The 19,453-nt window shown below is 35.0% G+C and overlaps 1 protein-coding gene across 1 annotated transcript in view; it reads left to right on the top strand.

The window, feature by feature from the left end:
- LOC149806261 (uncharacterized) overlaps positions 1-19,453 on the top strand; it is a 112,612-nt gene that overhangs the window by 47,002 nt on the left and 46,157 nt on the right. The window contains exons 11-14 of the mRNA XM_089951204.1: positions 320-487; positions 11,790-11,872; positions 15,924-15,999; positions 16,341-16,445. Of these exons, the coding sequence (XP_089807330.1) occupies positions 320-487; positions 11,790-11,872; positions 15,924-15,999; positions 16,341-16,445 (432 nt within the window). The remainder of the gene's footprint in view (positions 1-319; positions 488-11,789; positions 11,873-15,923; positions 16,000-16,340; positions 16,446-19,453) is intronic.

Raw genomic sequence — 19,453 nt, 5'->3', positions numbered from 1 at the left:
GAATACAATTTTGTACAGGAAAGGCTACAGTAAAGTTACTTGATTAACCTGACTTTCCGTAGCAGTTCATATTACAAAAAACACCTTTTTATTTTAAAAATACTAGCAGTTTATGTAAATTAATAAATGGTATCAGTTTTCTTTTTAAGAGCGGAGAAAATTTGACTTAGCCAAAATAAGATTTGTATCTCATTATTAAAGAATGCAATTTTCTGTAAATATATTAGTGTATTCCAACCATGTCAGATGAGTGAACTGAAAGTGCATCAAAAAAATCTATTTGTGGGCAAGTTGTATAAGTGCTATATGGCTCTTCCAGATTGAGAGTTCGTTGGACATGGTGTCCAAGTTTGTATTGGACAGCAAAGCTGCCTTGGAGCAGATTATCAACACATCAGAGAAAGAAAAACCAGCAGACGGCAAAAATGAAAAGAGCAAGAAAGGGTCAGGACACATCAGCAACATTCTGGGAAAAACACTAAAGAATGTGAGTTCTTGATAGTTACACCTTAGAGCTGCTTAAGAATACTGGAGTGTGCATGTTGGATGAAATATGGGCTGTGGTAAATCAATTTTGTTTTACATGTTTTGTACTTACCAGTCTAATTTAATACTAGATGTGTTTTATATGGCACAGTACAGTTTAATGCTACATGTGTAATACTACATGTGTTTTATATGGAACAGTACAGTTTAATGCTACATGTGTTTTATATGGAATGGTACAGTTTAATGCTACATGTGTTTTATATGGAACGGTACAGTTTAATGCTACAAGTGTTTTATATGGAATGGTACAGTTTAATGCTACATGTGTTTTATATGGAACGGTGCAGTTTAATACTACATGTGTTTTATATGGAATGGTACAGTTTAATACTAGATGTGTTTTATATGGAACAGTACAGTTTAATATTAGATGTGTTTTATATGGAATGGTACAGTTTAATACTAGGTGTTTTTATATGGAATGGTACAGTTTAATGCTACATGTGTTTTATATGGAATGGTACAGTTTAATGCTACATGTGTTTTATATGGAACGGTACAGTTTAATACTAGATGTGTTTTATATGGAACGGTACAGTTTAATGCTACATATGTTTTATATGGAATGGTACAGTTTAATGCTACATGTGTTTTACATGGAACAGTACAGTTTAATACTACATGTGTTTTATATGGAATGGTACAGTTTAATACTAGATGTGTTTTATATGGAATGGTACAGTTTAATGCTACATGTGTTTTATATGGAACGGTACAGTTTAATGCTACATGTGTTTTATATGGAATGGTACAGTTTAATATTAGATGTGTTTTATATGGAATGGTACAGTTTAATACTGGATGTGTTTTATATGGAACAGTACAGTTTAATGCTACATGTGTTTTATATGGAACGGTACAGTTTAATGCTACATGTGTTTTATATGGAATGGTGCAATGGTACAGTTTAATACTACATGTGTTTTATATGGAACAGTACAGTTTAATACTACATGTGTTTTATATGGAATGGTGCAGTTTAATGCTACATGTGTTTTATGTGGAACAGTACAGTTTAATTGAATGGTACAGTTTAATACTAGATGTGTTTTATGTGGAACAGTACAGTTTAATACTAGATGTGTTTTATATGGAATGGTACAGTTTAATGCTACATGTGTTTTATATGGAACGGTGCAATGGTACAGTTTAATACTATATGTGTTTTATATGGAACAGTACAGTTTAATACTACATGTGTTTTATATGGAACGGTGCAGTTTAATGCTACATGTGTTCTATGTGGAACAGTACAGTTTAATGCTAGATGTGTTTTATATGGAATGGTACAGTTTAATACTAGATGTGTTTTATGTGGAACAGTACAGTTTAATACTAGATGTGTTTTATATGGAATGGTACAGTTTAATGCTACATGTGTTTTATATGGAACGGTGCAATGGTACAGTTTAATACATGTGTTTTATATGGAACAGTACAGTTTAATACTACATGTGTTTTATATGGAACAGTACAGTTTAATGCTACATGTGTTTTATATGGAATGGTACAGTTTAATTCTACATGTGTTTTATATAGAATGGTACAGTTTAATACTAGATGTGTTTTATATGGAACGGTACAGTTTAATACTAGATGTGTTTTATATGGAATGGTACAGTTTAATACTAGATGTGTATTATATGGAACGGTGCAGTTTAATGTTACATGTTTTTATATGGAACAGTACAGTTTAATGCTACATGTGTTTTATATGGAACGGTACAGTTTAATGTTACATGTGTTTTATATGGAATGGTACAGTTTAATGTTACATGTGTTTTATATGGAACAGTACAGTTTAAAACTACATGTGTTTTATATGGAATGGTACAGTTTAATGTTACTTGTGTTTTACATCTGTACAACCTCAGTACATCTCAGCCATGTTTTCATCCTTTATCCTAGACAAGAATCTAGAATGGGTTTCATATCACATCCCACATGTGGCGGGAGCAAAGGGAGCTAACTTTCTCAAATCTTGGCTATGTTTATCGGTATATTCTTGGGTAAATTTATACCATTAGCTCAGGTTTTCTGCACCGAATATATACATGTACATCTTCAAACTTTGTTAATGCTAGAAACATGAAAAACTGGATGGTTGTATGTATTTCTATTAAGGCCTTACAAGGAAAAACTAGATGGTTGTATGTATTTCTATTAAGGCCTTACAAGGAAAAACTGGATGGTTGTATGTATTTCTATTAAGGCCTTACAAGGAGAAACTGGATGGTTGTATGTATTTCTATTATAGCCTTACAAAGAAAAACTGAATGGTTGTATGTATTTCTATTATAGCCTTACAAGGAAAAACTGGATGGTTGTATGTATTTCTGTTATAGCCTTACAAGGAAAAACTGGATGGTTGTATGTATTTCTATTATAGCCTTACAAGGAAAAATGATCTTTGTGACCTACATGTCACAATTTACAGGCATGAGATTATTCATTTACTTTATGATCACAGCTTTTTGGGAAGTGGTATCTATATTGTTATATCGTGAAATGAGATTTATCTTGAAAAGTACTACACCCCACCCACCCCGATCACAAAAGTAGGACACATATTTCACACATCACTGACTTGGGTTAAGTTTTATGTTTTAACTGTTTAGGCTGGAGTCATTAAATTGGAGTCTGCTTCCAGTTCATTTTAAATTGTACCCCACCCCTAATTTCAGAAAGTAATTACCTGGCACAGTCTAGCTTAGAATTATTTAATTCTTTCATGCCAGTCACATTTCTGTGGGTTTGAATCTCAGGTTTGGCCAGTGTGGGTTTGTGAAGAAGCTTGCTAATAGCTTGCCATGGGTCGTTGCTTCTTTTGGGGTTTTCTTGGGTTCTTCCTCCACTATTTATACTGGCTGCCATGTATAGCCTATTTTGTGCTGAAAAATGGTGTTCAGTCCCATAACAAGAACAGCAACAACAAGAACAACCACCTTGTTTTGTGCATGCAAACTTGTGGAGTTTGAACAAAAATGTCATCAATGCAGAGTGCACTGCTGTTGTAAAGAGACGATACAGGGGCAGGAGTATGATGTGGAATCTCATGCAAGTAAAAAGAATGCACACACACGCACATTGAGATGAAATCATTTTGACAGCATTCTCTCAATCATACCGGTGTCCTGTAAATAAAGTAAGGTAAGTAAGGTTCTTTATCCTTATATTCCTATAGAGATGGGAGATCCTTATATCCCTGTAGAGATGGGAGATCCTTATATCCCTGTAGAGATGGGAGATCCTTATATCCCTGTAGAGATGGGAGATCATTATATCCCTGTATTTATGGGGGTATATTGTAATCTTTATAACTGTCCTTCCAGCAAATCTCACTGGTGCAACTAGTCCTGCAGCATTGTTGATGGATTGCCATATAAATTTGTGGAACTTTTTTTTATGGATTACCTTGATGTACGTACCAATGACTCACTTTGTTCCCACAAGTTGCTGGTTTCATCCTCCAGTTATCAGGATCCATCCATGGGCCTGTCCCCATAAGCTTCCCCACCCCTTCTTGGAATTAAAAGTAGGGATATCAGCTGAGGAATGGACATATCTCCCAGTTAAAACCTTAGAGGTCTTGGAACTTAAGACCTGTCCTCGTGATGATCATTTCACATGACAATCTCTTAAGACCGGTCCTCATGATGATCATTTCCCATGACAATCTCTTAAGACCTGTCCTTATGATGATCATTTCACATGACAATCTCTTAAGTTCTGCGCTTATGATGAACATTTCACATGACAGTCTCTTAAGACCTGTCCTCATGATGATTATTTCACATGACAATCTCTTAAGACCTGTCCTCATGATGATTATTTCACATGACAATCTCTTAAGACCTGTGCTCATGATGAACATTTCACATGCCAATCTCTTAAGACCCGTCATCATGATGATCATTTCACATGACAATCTCTTAAGACCTTTCCTCATGATGATCATTTCACATGACAATCTCTTTTTAGTGGCTTCCTTTTGCATCTGAAAGGAGGAATCATTGTTTTCAGCAGCATTTTAGTATTTGTTGGAGGCTGTAGCAGAAACATTGTGCCATCTCCTCTCCATATTGGTGGCATGCCATAGGGAACTTTTACACCTCCACTAGGATGGTGCCTTGGAGATGTCAGAGGTCTTTTTGGACAACAGCATGAACCATTTAAGGTCTGCATATGTTGAGATGGAAACACTTTTCAGAGGCTTCATTGTCTCCATGGATGTGAAGGGACCAACAACACATTCCTTTGGCATCTGCTATGGGCCCTTTGAAACAGGCAATGAAGCATGCACACCCTGTCCACCCCATGGGACCTTTCACTATGTTCTTCAGACAGGCACAGCCTCAACAGTCTTACAAGCAGTCTCATTTCAAAGCTCTCTCTTGTGCACTGGATGAGGCATTTGGAAAGGTCTGGGGAGAAAGTCTTACTTGAATTCTTTTTTCCCCAGGAAAGGTGTATGTGAGATAGTTTGCCAGTAGCTTCCTTTGAGTAGGTGGCTGTTGCCATGGTTTTCTCATGTTCTCCACCAGATATATTGACTGCCACGTATAGCCTATCATATGCAGAAAAATGGCATTAAACCCACAGAAACAAACAAATTAGTTTTACTCACCCCAATCCACCCCCAAACTACATTTATAAAGAGGTAAAAAAATTAATTGCTTTCCAAGTTTGACATTGGATTACGACTAAAGAAAAGGGGTCAAAAGCTGTTGTTGTTGTTGTTGTGGGGTTTAACGCCATTTTTCAGCACGATAGGCTATATATGGCGGCCAGTATTAATGGTGGAGGAAGAACCCGGAAAACCCCGGAAAGAACCACCGACCCACAAGAAGCTACTGGCAAGCTTTCTCACATGCCCACATTGGCTGAATCTTAGACTCGAACCACCGGTCAAAAGCTGACTGTTGATGATATTTCAAAGCTTGCATTTAACTTTTAGCCTTTTTTCTTTGCATGCTGTTAAATCCGGGTATTGCCAGCCATTTTGTATCACGGTATGGATCATGATAGTATCACCTAAATAAATAATCTGGGTATTGCCAGCCATTTTATATCACGGTATGGATCATGATAGTATCACCTAAATAAATAAACTGGGTATTACTGGCCATTTTATATCACGGTATGGATCATGATAGTATCACCTAAATAAATAAACTGGGTATTGCCAGCCATTTTATATCACGGTATGGATCATGATAGTATCACCTAAATAAATAATCTGGGTATTGCCAGCCATTTTATATCACGGTATGGATCATGATAGTATCACCTAAATAAATAAACTGGGTATTGCCAGCCATTTTATATCACGGTATGGATCATGATAGTATCACCTAAATAAATAAACTGGGTATTGCCAGCCATTTTATATCACGGTATGGATCATGATAGTATCACCTAAATAAATAACCTGGGTATTGCCAGCCATTTTATATCACTGTATGGATCATGATAGTATCACCCAAATAAATAAACTGGGTATTGCCAGCCATTTTATATCACGGTATGGATCATGATAGTATCACCTAAATAAATAATCTGGGTATTGCCAGCCATTTTATATCACGGTATGGATCATGATAGTATCACCTAAATAAATAAACTGGGTATTGCCAGCCATTTTATATCACGGTATGGATCATGATAGTATCACCTAAATAAATAAACTGTAAAATGTACATGAATCCATTATAGCATAGCTACTGCTATGGTGGCCCATTGGTTAGAGAATCCAACTCGGATGCAGGAGGTCATGGGTTCAAACCCCGACCAAGCCGTACCAAAGACTTATAAAAATGGTACTAACAGCTGCCTCGCTAGGCACTCAGCATTAAGAGGTTAGTGTACATGTTTGTGGCATGATGCCCCAGTGCGAGACATCGCTATAAACTGCCACACTGCAGACATTGTAGCAATATGACTGAAAAATTGTTAAAAATCGAAATCACACATAATAGCATGGTATACATAAAACAACTGAAAAATGCACACATAAATCCATGATAACATTGCATAAATAAACTGAAAAATATGCAAATGAATTCATGTTAATATTGCATACATTAATAAACTAAAAAATATGGTAGTAAATTCATGTTTGCAGCATCTCTTCTCTCAGTTCCAGCTTAATCTGTTACATGTCTAGAATAAATAATGGTAGTCACCTAGTGTATGATAGTGGAGGTTATCTGTAAGAGTTACTTCCCTTAATCTGTGCTTTTTTTTTTTTTTTTTTTTTTAATCATTTGGAGCAGGGTGGGGGACTGGATTTAAGAGGTAGCAGAGTTTCTTTTCCTTAAATTAATGTGACTGAATAGGTATTCTTGTTCTTGGTAATAAAAGATAATTCGCTAAAATATTTCCTTTCTACTTGCAACAGGGTTCTATTTCTGTGAATAAATATATGTTAAAACCATTGAATAATGATGCAAATGAATAAAAAGTTTAGAATTGACTATATGCAGTTTGCTTCAAATGTCAGCATTATAGGTTGGTTTTTATAAGAGTTATTTCAGCTTAGGATTCCACTGTTAAAAAAGATCAACATTAAAAGGTTATAAGGAGTTGTGAGAAAAATGATTTGGACAAACATAATTTTCCCAAACACCTACTTTTGAACAGGTCAAACAAATACATTTCTCACAAACACCTTTTTTTGAACAGGTCAAACACAATTCTCCTGGACACCTTTCAGACAGGTCAGACATACAATTCTTTTTAACCGATTTTTGGCAAGAATGAACAATAAAACTCAAGTAAAAAATGAATCAACATAGAAATATCAAAGGAATTTTTTATAATGGTCCTTTTTGTTTACTTTATTCAAAGGGGTAGAGAGATAACAAGAAAAGGATGGTTTGTATAATTTATTGGATGATTTACATTTAGTTTATGTTTCATTCATCCTGTTTTGCCAGTTTGTGTATGTACCATGGTAAACTATTGCCAGAGTAAATATTGCAATTTATGCAGTGAACACACTGACATTTCTGGAATCATAAAATTTATTGAGGGGATGTTCCCTGATGAGTACAACTTATTCATAGCAGAAATAGGCCATTCTATTGCATATTTTATGCTCCACAAACTTGGGTCAATTTTTTTTTATTTGATGTTTTTTTCTCAGTCAATATTCTTGCTTGAGTCATGAGATTATGATAATTTACATTTCCATTAGTACCACACCCATACAGTTTAAAAAGCTCATTATGACCTACAATCATTGACCTAAATATCCACAAACAAAAAAGTAATTATTTTTCTCCTTGTCCTGATAATTTTTGTATGTGTGCATTTTTCAGTTGTTTTATGTATACCATGCTATTATGTGTGATTTGGATTTTTAACAATTTTTCAGTCACCATGCTACAATGTTTGCAGTGTGGCAGTTTATACTGATGTCTCGCACTGGGGCATCATGCCACAAACATGTACTAATGATACATTTTCCTAAATGTTTTGTATGGAAAATTAATTCTTGACTGTCATGATTGTTTATTTATGCACAACACAAGTACAGTGTTTGCTGGAAGTGATCTAGATAAATAAACTTGGTTGCATTATGGTCTAGATAAGTAAACTAGGCTTGTGTTGTGGTCTAGATAAATAAACTTGGTTGCTTTATGGTCTAGATAAATAAACTTGGTTACATTATGGTCTAGATAAATAAACTTGGGCGCATTATGGTCTAGATAAATAAACTTGGTTACATTATGGTCTAGATAAATAAACTTGCTTGCATTATGGTCTAGATAAGTAAACTAGGCTGTGTTGTGGTCTAGATAAGTAAACTAGGTTGTGTTGTGGTCTAGATAAGTAAACTTGGTTGCATTATGGTCTAGATAAATAAACTAGGTTGTGTTTTGGTCTAGATAAATAAACTTGGTTGCATTATGGTCTAGATAAATAAACTAGGTTGCGTTATGGTCTAGATAAGTAACCTTGGTTGCATTATGGTCTAGATAAATAAACTTGGCTGCATTGTGGTCTGGATAAGTAAACTTGGTTGCATTATGGTCTAGATAAATAAACTTGGTTGCATTATGGTCTAGATAAATAAACTAGGTTGTGTTTTATCCTTGTTTGCCGATAAAGAACACTTGCTTGTTATGTTTGATTGTTCTTTTACAGAAAAGGAATTTCGATGAATAGCTTGTGTTTTTGTTTGTTAAATGTAGACAGTATATTCATTATGTATATTACAGCTGTTGGTGATAAGTCTTGCTAGAAACTTGGTTATGAACACAACCCATTTCTTCTATGATAACAAAAAGATTGTCTTTGACAACAGAATGTATCACAGAAATGATATACATCAATTTGTATTACCTTACCTCTGAAAATCTGAAAGAGAATCCATGTTTTACTTCAGAAATGTGTGAAGCAATCTCAACAAAAAATCTCCATGGGGATTGTTGCCCTAAATATGTAATGGTACCAAATCACTTAAAATGGTTCAGAGTTTATTTACATTTCTAATCAAGTTTTAGGTATGAAGATGAAACCATCTAAGCCTTAATAGGTTGTTTTGAGATAATATGCAATTGAATTGAACTGATTCTACAAGAACATAAGAAACTCATGTGTCGAAGATGTTGGTCACTTTATTGGAAACAAATGTCAACCAAGTTTATTTTACGGTAAAAGAGAAACCAAAAAGAATAACCCACATTCAAGTTAATATATATATATATATATATATATATATATATATATATATATATATATACATACACAGTGTAACCCCACTATAACGTGCCCCGCTATAATGTGAATTTGGATATAACGCGGTCATGGCGTGGCTCCCGAAATTTCATATATTCATTTGCACATGAAAAAATATTTTTTGTTAAAAGTACATGAAATAATGAATAAAAAATTTATTATCATTATGGGGAAGAGATACGTAGGAATTTGAATTTAATATGATCATGGCGTGGTTCCTGAAATTTCAAATACATGTATGCGTATATTTCTCATATCGGGAAAAAATATATTTTTTTTAAGTATGAGAAATAGCAAGTAAAATGTTTATTATCATTTTGGGGAAGATTTACCGTGTGAATTTTAATATAATACAATTGTGGCGTAGCTTCTAAAATTTAACAATATCACCAGGTTCTTGAAGTGTTATGCCAAAATAAACATTATTGGAAATGTTACTTATTATTGATCCATGAGTAAAGCCAGTAAGTCGTCTTTGTGATTGTCTTCAATTAATTTTGTATACAATCGTTGCTCAAACAATAGCGGACATGTGTTACTTCTTTAACTGCATACTCAACCAAGCAGCAGACAATGTGGTGGTTGATAAATGATTCTCACAATTTAATAAACATCAAAAAAGAAAAGCCGACAACATGTTTGTTGGGCTTGGCGGTGTTATTAGACGGAGTCAATTGACCAGTAAATAATGTCCACTTTATTAGCTGGAAATTGAAAGGGTATGAAATTGTTCATGTTTTCAGCTTTAAAAAAGGCCTATTGCACTTAGTTCTCGGGTTTTACATGGGTATGGTGTTTGTTTATGAACTCGTTATTAATTTCCTATTTTTTAAAAAAATATTTCACTGTTATGGAAAAGCAAGCTCACAAATGCAAATCGTTCTATGCACTTTGCGCCATGATTAGTATAGTTGTTTTCACATGTTTCTTTCAATATTCACAAAATCTGAAGTAAAAGTTATATGCACGCTGAAAGCATGTGTTGATTGTTAATTATTCTTGTTGTAGTCATTCAAACGAATAGGCGTACAAGTGTTAATTATTGGAAATTTGCAATGGATAAATGTACATGGAAATGCATGAGAAAATTTTAGCAGTATGAAATTTGTACAGACATTGTTCATATACCCTGAAACTTAATGAACTGTGCACATGCTTCGTCTTTCGTAACCTAATTTTGCTGTTAATTTTTCCCATTGAATTCAGACACATGATGTTTGACAAAAATTATTGAATAATTTAAATATGTATGGAATTTTTGCAATGGAATTACTCACTGCAACCAACAGGCAGTCTGTTTGAAAGTATTGTTGATATCTTCTTGTTAATGAGAATTGCATATAAATATATGATAACTATATGTCTATCTGTAGTCTGCATACTAGAAATACAACCAAAACTGTCAACATTCATGAAAGGGCACCACCTACCTTCCAAAGATGGAAAGACCATCAAGTTCGTATGTGTATCGATATGTATCGTATCGCAGGCTGCGCATTTTGAATTTTATTGATACATATCATATCGCAGGCTGTGCATTGTGAATCATATTGATACATATCATATCGCAGGCTGCTCATTGTGAATTGTATCGATATGTATCATATTGCAGGCTGCACATTGTGAATCATATTGATACACATCATATCACAGGCTGCGCATTGTGAATTGTATCGATATGTATCATATTGCAGGCTGCACAGTGTGAATCATATCGATACATATCATATCACAGGCTGCGCATTGTGAATTGTATCGATATTTGGCACAGGTGTGTTGTTTCTCCCTTAGTTTGCAGAAACTGTTGACAGATATAGCAGTACATAATCCACAGCACGTGGAACTGAAGGCTGAGATAAAGAGAACAAAAAGTAACCTAAATTCCAAGACTCATGTTTGATCACCTACATCAGGTTCAGGAAAGAACCTCAAAGGAGGGAAGCTATGTGTTTTCTGTCGGGATTATTAGAAAGATAATCCATTCACTAACGAAAATGGCTGCACATCAAATGCTGCAACCTTGGCATACAGCCTTGCAACAAATGTGATCCTCCAACAGAAATGTCAAAAGAACAGCACGATCGAGTTGTGGAAAAATATGTTCATATATCATGAAGACCAGTTCCCTAATTTGTTTACATTGGCCAAAATTTCAGTGGTTCTTCCATTATAAAAAGACTGATTGTGATAGGGGATTTGTTTACAACACAGAATTGACACTGCTCTTAGCATCAGAAACAGTGAATAAACTGATGATTATTCAGATTCATTGGGTTTACACAGACCATTCAAGAAGCAGAGAAGAATATTTACCAGTGCAGCAAACTAAATTGGATGTGCTTGTACCATATTTCATTTCAGAATAAAACAGGGATTGAACAAATACATGTCCACAAAATTTGGTCCTCGTTCAGTACTTTACTGGATTAAGATGAATGAAATTCTGGCAAAATAACGTGTGATTCTAATTTTATTTTATATATTTGTCTTTCTAGGCTTTACATCTAAGAGAGCTGAAAAAACTGAAGAGGTTAAATGACAGAGCTTCAAATTTGTTCTTCCTTTTTGTACAGAAAAAGTAAGTTTGGTCTCCTTAGTTTGGGATGTTAGGTCATTACCTGCTCTCCTTAGTTGGGTATGTTAGGTCATTACAGGCTGTCCTTAGTTGGGTATGTTAGGTCATTACCTGGTCTCCTTAGTTGGGTATGTTAGGTCATTACCTGCTCTCCTTAGTTGGGTATGTTAGGTCATTACCTGTTCTCCTTAGTTGGGTATGTTAGGTCATTACCTGGTCTCCTTAGTTGGGTATGTTAGGTCATTACCTGGTCTCCTTAGTTGGGTATGTTAGGTCATTACCTGGTCTCATTAGTTGGGTATGTTAGGTCATTACCTGGTCTCCTTAGTTGGGTATGTTAGGTCATTACCTGCTCTCCTTAATTGGGTATGTTAGGTCATTACCTGCTCTCCTTAGTTGGGTATGTTAGGTCATTACCTGGTCTCATTAGTTGGGTATGTTAGGTCATTACCTGGTCTCCTTAGTTGGGTATGTTAGGTCATTACCTGGTCTCATTAGTTGGGTATGTTAGGTCATTACCTGCTCTCCTTAGTTGGGTATGTTAGGTCATTACCTGCTCTCCTTAATTGGGTATGTTAGGTCATTACCTGCTCTCCTTAGTTGGGTATGTTAGGTCATTACCTGCTCTCCTTAGTTGGGTATGTTAGGTCATTACCTGGTCTCCTTAGTTGGGTATGTTAGGTCATTACCTGGTCTCCTTAGTTGGGTATGTTAGGTCATTACCTGGTCTCCTTAGTTGGGTATGTTAGGTCATTACCTGCTCTCCTTAGTTGGGTATGTTAGGTCATTACCTGGTCTCCTTAGTTGGGTATGTTAGGTCATTACCTGGTCTCCTTAGTTGGGTGTGTTAGGTCATTACCTGCTCTCCTTAGTTGGGTATGTTAGGTCATTACCTGCTCTCCTTAGTTGGGTATGTTAGGTCATTACCTGCTCTCCTTAGTTGGGTATGTTAGGTCATTACCTGCTCTCCTTAGTTGGGTATGTTAGGTCATTACCCTCAGTTAAGCCCATAATTCATGAAGAAGATTGTTTGAACTTCCAAGACATGCTGGTCATTACCATCCATCTTTTTTTATTGGTTTTAATGGCACTTTGAATATATTTTTGCTGTGGAAATGGGTTCTATGAGCCTTTCAAAGGACACACCAAGGCAGCTGGTCTGGGCTGAAATATATTGAACCCATGACCCTTCGATTATGAGTTTTTTTTACTGAGGTTAACCCATAACTCATGAAGAAGTTTTGTCTCACTAATGTGACATGCCAGGTCATTACTGTCAGATTAAGCCATAAGTAATGAAGAGGCATCTCACTAGCAAGACATATCAGGTCATTACCATCACAACCTATACTCGTGAAGAAGCATTTCACTAGCAAGACACATCAGGTCATTACCATCACAACCCGTACTCATGAAAAGCATTTCACTAGCAAGACACATCAGGTCATTACCATCACAACCATACTCATGAAGAAGCATCTCACTAGCAAGACTTATCAGGTCATTACCATCACAACCCATACGCATGAAGAAGCATCTCACTAGCAAGACATGTCAGGTCATTACCATCACAACCCATGCTCATGAAGAAGCATTTCACTAGCAAGACACATCAGGTCATTACCATCACAACCCGTACTCATGAAAAGCATCTCACTAGCAAGACACATCAGGTCATTACCATCACAACCATACTCATGAAGAAGCATCTCACTAGCAAGACTTATCAGGTCATTACCATCACAACCCATACGCATGAAGAAGCATCTCACTAGCAAGACATGTCAGGTCATTACCATCACAACCCATGCTCATGAAGAAGCATCTCACTAGCAAGACATCAGGTCATTACCATCACAACCCATACTCATGAAGAAGCATTTCACTAGCAAGACATATCAGGTCATTACCATCACAACCCATACGCATGAAGAAGTTTGGTCTCACTGGTAAGACTGATTGGATATATGTTGGGGTTTAGACTGAGACAAGGAAATCCTATTCAATAGGTTATGTTAATGTAACGCTGTGAACAGAATTTCCTTGTCTTAGTACAAAACACCAATATAGATTAATTTTCTTACCCAGTGTTTTCCAGCTTAGTTAAAATAACCCTGCACTCTTGCAATATAGTTAGCAGATTCAAAACACAGTATTCATCGGGTACTATTATTGCTTCTCACTCTTTATAAAGGTCATCAGGTTTTGTACTCTTTTATGAAAAACTGAATAAATATGCTAGTGGAATCAGTTGGCATGTTTTAAATTACCATCTCCTCACTGTATTCGTAACGGCCATACTCTTGTACATGTCAACTGTTATACTTGCTCGGGTCATATTTTACAAATGATACTGTCAGATGATGAAGCTAAGAGGAGACACTGCCGATTTTTGTGTATTTGAAGAAATGCTTTTATGAAAGTTTTGAAATTGTTCTTTGAATATCAAAATTATATTATTCAAATTGTATTATTCAAATTAAATTATTCAAATTATATTATTCAAATTATATTATTGAAATTATATTATTCAACTTGTATTGCTGCACATTACATTTCACTATGGACTGAATTTAGTGAATGTATAAACAGAAAAGAGTTATTGATTATAACTATGGTTGTCATTTACTATTAAGCCTTCCAAGATGGAAAAGTGCCTCTAGCATGTTTGTAAACCATAATGTATTTAGTTTTGAAGGATGAATGAGAAAAGTGTTTTCAGTGATGATAAGAATTACTAACTTTATCTTGAAATCTCCATTTTAATTCTTGGGCAGGAATTTTTAAATAGTTCTTAATAATGCCAGACACATTCTTTAGTTGCATATGTGTCTGTGTATTTGTACATAAGACATCTGTGATCTTGTTGTTTAAAATAGTTTTATGTTGATATTTTAATTAAGATGTATTGACCATGCAGTCTGAAATAAATAATTCTTATCTGGTCATTACCATCAGGTTAGCTAATTAAGAAATATTGACCATGCAGTCTGAAATAAAGAATTCTTATCTTATCTGGTCTTTACCATCAGGTTAGCTGATTAAGATGTATTGACCATGCAGTCTGAAATAAATAATTCTTATCTGGTCATTACCATCAGGTTAGCTGATTAAGATGTATTGACCATGCAGTCTGAAATAAAGAATTCTTATCTTATCTGGTCTTTACCATCAGGTTAGCTGATTAAGATGTGTTGACCATGCAGTCTGAAATAAATAATTCTTATCTGGTCATTACCATCAGGTTAGCTGATTAAGATGTATTGACCATGCAGTCTGAAATAAATAATTCTTATCTGGTCATTACCATCAGGTTAGCTGATTAAGATGTATTGACCATGCAGTCTGAAATAAAGAATTCTTATCTGATCATTACCATCAGGTTAGCTGATTAATAATGTAGATATCAATGCAGTCTTAGAAGAAGATACCTATCAAGAAAGAATCATGAAGGACATATTGTATGAACTAATTTAAATTGAGTTCATCAGGGTTCCTTTGGTTATTTAGCATCTTTACCTGTACTTTCGTTGAAAAAGAAGAGAATACAGGAAGATCGTAAAATTTGCAAGATAGGGAAGATCTTTACAGGCTGGGTTATTGGTTTTAGCTATAACTTAGGGTTGATGGTATGACCTATTGGTAATAGGTTAGAATATAGAAAGAAGGGATTTGTTTTTCTCTGTAGGAAGATATTAATATTTTAAATTGCTTGATGAATTTTTACAAAAATGAGGTATTTCTATAATTACAAGAAATGCCCAGCGTCAAGGTTTAAAGGTTAATTGTCAGGTCTGAGGGCATGTTGCTAGATGCATGTTTCTCCTTTCTGGTGTCAAGAATGTCAGGTCCGAAGGCATGTTGCCAGATACATGTTTCTGTTTTCTGGTGTCAAGAGTGTGAAGAATGTTCTCGTCCAGTAGGAAGATTTGAATTTTAGTTTTTCAGGGTCTCATGATGTAACACTGGAGTGTTCCATGGAGTCTTTATTAGTTTCATTAATGTTTATATTTGTATTTGGATCTAAATAAATGAAGCTTCATGTATTTTTCAGGGAAACGTTTAGCAGTATGAGTGACAATGAGAAGGTCCGGTACATATCCCGTGGCCTGGATAGTCTTGTTGACCAGGTGAGTGTATATCCTAGCAGTGTCCAGGTCAGTAAAATGTCAAGGTCATCCTAGTGTCACGGAATTTAACTCTTTATTTATTGAATACATGTACTCGGGTTTAGTGTTTTGTGTAAAACAATACCCGAGGGTGATTTATGTATATTGTGTCGTATTTTGAAATAGTGAGTTCGGTTCATCCCATGCTGCATGTGCAAAGTGCTGTTAAATTGTCTAAGCTGTGTCTCACCTGTAATTTACAGGTAGCCACATTGTTAAATTGCCTAAAATGTTTATCACCTCTAATTTACAGGTAGCCACATTGTAAAGTTGGCTTGAATGTTTATGACCTCTATTTACAGGTACCCACCTTTTTAAGTCGGCTTCAGATTATCATGTCAGATTTAGAAGTGAAGTTGACTAAGAGAGAATGGAAGTACCTTTTCAAATTAGGAACTTCTAAAATTGTAAGTATTATCACCAAATATTTATATTGATATAATTATGAAAAAAGACCATTGATTTTTATTATTGTCCTGGTGGAACCTGGTCAGTTGCCATACAAGTGACCATTGATTTTTATTATTGTACTGGTGGAACCTGGTCAGTTGCCATAAAAGTTAGTTCAGCAGTACAATCAGGCCTGTCTGAAGAAAACACTTATTATAAAAGCCAAATTGGCCTGGTAACACTTAATGTAAAAGCCTGATTGGCCTGGTAACACTTATTGTAAAAGTCTAATTGGCCTGGTAACACTTATTGTAAAAGCCTAATTGGCCTGGTAACACTTATTGTTAAAGCCAAATTGGCCTGGTAACACTTATTGTAAAAGCCTAATTGGCCCGGTAACACTTATTGTAAAAGCCTAATTGGCCCGGTAACACTTATTGTAAAAGCCTAATTGGCCCGGTAACACTTATTGTAAAAGCCTAATTGGCCCGGTAACACTTATTGTAAAAGCCTAATTGGCCCGGTAACACTTATTGTAAAAGCCTAATTGGCCTGGTAACACTTATTGTAAAAGCCTAATTGGCCTAGTAACACAGGGGATTCTCAGAATGTAGGTTCATTTATCAAAATTGGGGTTTTAACAATATATTATTCACCAGATCCTCATTATTATTATTGTTGTTGTTGTTGGTAATGGTAGTGGTGGTGGTGGTGTTTTTCATTTTTGTTATTATTACAAGAACAGAATTTGTCATAAGAACTTTCTGTGACCTTGATACCCAAAGTATTATTATGCTGTAAACATGGTTTGTACGATTTAGAAAAATCTTTGAGATGTTGCCTTGTAAACTCTTAAAATTTGTGAAAGTTGATTTCATCCAGGGATAGTCCTTGAATTCTTTGAAAAACTGTTGAATATTTCCCAAAATTCTATTTCTTCACTTTATCTCTGGGAATAAAAAAAAGAAAACAATAAAACAAATCATTTTCCAAATTCAGAATTTGTATTTACTATTTTCCAAAATTAATGAATAAATAAATATGTCAATAAAGTGGGATAAGACTGGGTGGATCAAATGTCAATAAAGCGGGATAAGACTGGGTAGTGGGATAAGACTGGGTGGATCAAATGTCACGTGGCACAATTAACAGGTATGCCAAATCAATTGAAAATTAAGAATTTTGAGAAATGGTTAAACTATCATTGGTGAGATGATTTCCTCACCTCTACATAAGCATCATATTTGCACAGAGAATTCAACTATGGTTGCCAGCATATCTATCTTGCCTTTAGAACAGTTGATGTTGTATGATGGCATGTGCAGTCCATACAAAGCCCAAGTGTTAGATGTTCCATACCGTTTTAAATGATCATACTTTTGGGAAAACTCGTTCAGAAAGAGCCATGTAGTCAATGCAGCTAAGCTTGTCCTGATCACTGTCAGCTTTCTTCATCAGATATGCTGCCAGTTCATTATACTTTCGGAGTCCTCCTAGCTAAAACTGTTTAGCTATGGGAGCTATTTATTTTCTGGCCACATATGGCAGTCAGATAGAGTCATATCCCCTTCATACAGGGATTGGCTCCATCTGTACCTCAGTTACTACTTCCACTCTTTACCTAGTACCATGCTTTATCCTGTTTGGAGACCTAACAACACATAGTCAAGAACTTTTTATAGATATATTCAGCATTTGTTTAAGTTAGAGAAATTTCTCTTCTCAGAGAAGTGTACTTTATATTTCCAACTATTTCTTTCTCCTTTCTTTAACGGGAATAGTTTTTTAGTATGTGGAATGAAAATTGATTCATAAGCATTGGCACCATTCAGTATTTACCTGCACAGGTCACTAGTGCGGCTTTTCAGCTTGGGGCTTTCATATAATTCATAACTTGTGTTGTGCAGGTAATGTTTGTGCTATAGAAACTCATGGTTGTAGTAGTGGTTATTTAAATTCATACAAATAAGATTTCTGTAGATACATTATAGTGATAGTGTCCACTTTGTTTGGATACATACAGATAAGATTTCTGTAGATACATTATAGTGATAGTGTCCACTTTGTTTGGATACATACAGATAAGATTTCTGTAGATACATTATAGTGATGTGTCCACTTTGTTTGGATACATACAGATAAGATTTCTGTAGATACATTATAGTGATGTGTCCACTTTGTTTGGATACATACAGATAAGATTTCTGTAGATACATTATAGTGATAGTGTCCACTTTGTTTGGATACATACAGATAAGATTTCTGTAGATATGTTATAGTGATAGTGTCCACTTTGTTTGGATACATACAGATAAGATTTCTGTAGATATGTTATAGTGATAGTGTCCACTTTGTTTGGATACATACAGATAAGATTTCTGTAGATACATTATAGTGATAGTGTCCACTTTGTTTGGATACATACAGATAAGATTTCTGTAGATACATTATAGTGATAGTGTCCACTTTGTTTGGATACATACAGATAAGATTTCTGTAGATACATTATAGTGATAGTGTCCACTTTGTTTGGATACATACAGATAAGATTTCTGTAGATACATTATAGTGATGTGTCCACTTTGTTTGGATACATACAGATAAGATTTCTGTAGATACATTATAGTGATAGTGTCCACTTTGTTTGGATACATACAGATAAGATTTCTGTAGATATGTTATAGTGATAGTGTCCACTTTGTTTGGATACATACAGATAAGATTTCTGTAGATACATTATAGTGATAGTGTCCACTTTGTTTGGATACATCCAGATAAGATTTCTGTAGATACATTATAGTGATGGTGTCCACTTTGTTTGGATACATCCAGATAAGATTTCTGTAGATACATTATAGTGATGGTGTCCACTTTGTTTGGATACATACAGATAAGATTTCTGTAGATACATTATAGTGATGCGTCCACTTTGTTTGGATACATACAGATACGATTTCTGTAGATATGTTATAGTGATAGTGTCCACTTTGTTTGGATACATACAGATAAGATTTCTGTAGATACA

The sequence above is a fragment of the Sinohyriopsis cumingii genome, chromosome 2 (genome assembly GCF_028554795.1).
Source record: "Sinohyriopsis cumingii isolate HCF-2022 chromosome 2, ASM2855479v2, whole genome shotgun sequence".
NCBI lineage: Eukaryota > Metazoa > Mollusca > Bivalvia > Unionida > Unionidae > Sinohyriopsis > Sinohyriopsis cumingii.
This window is presented reverse-complemented; position numbering and strand designations above follow the sequence as displayed.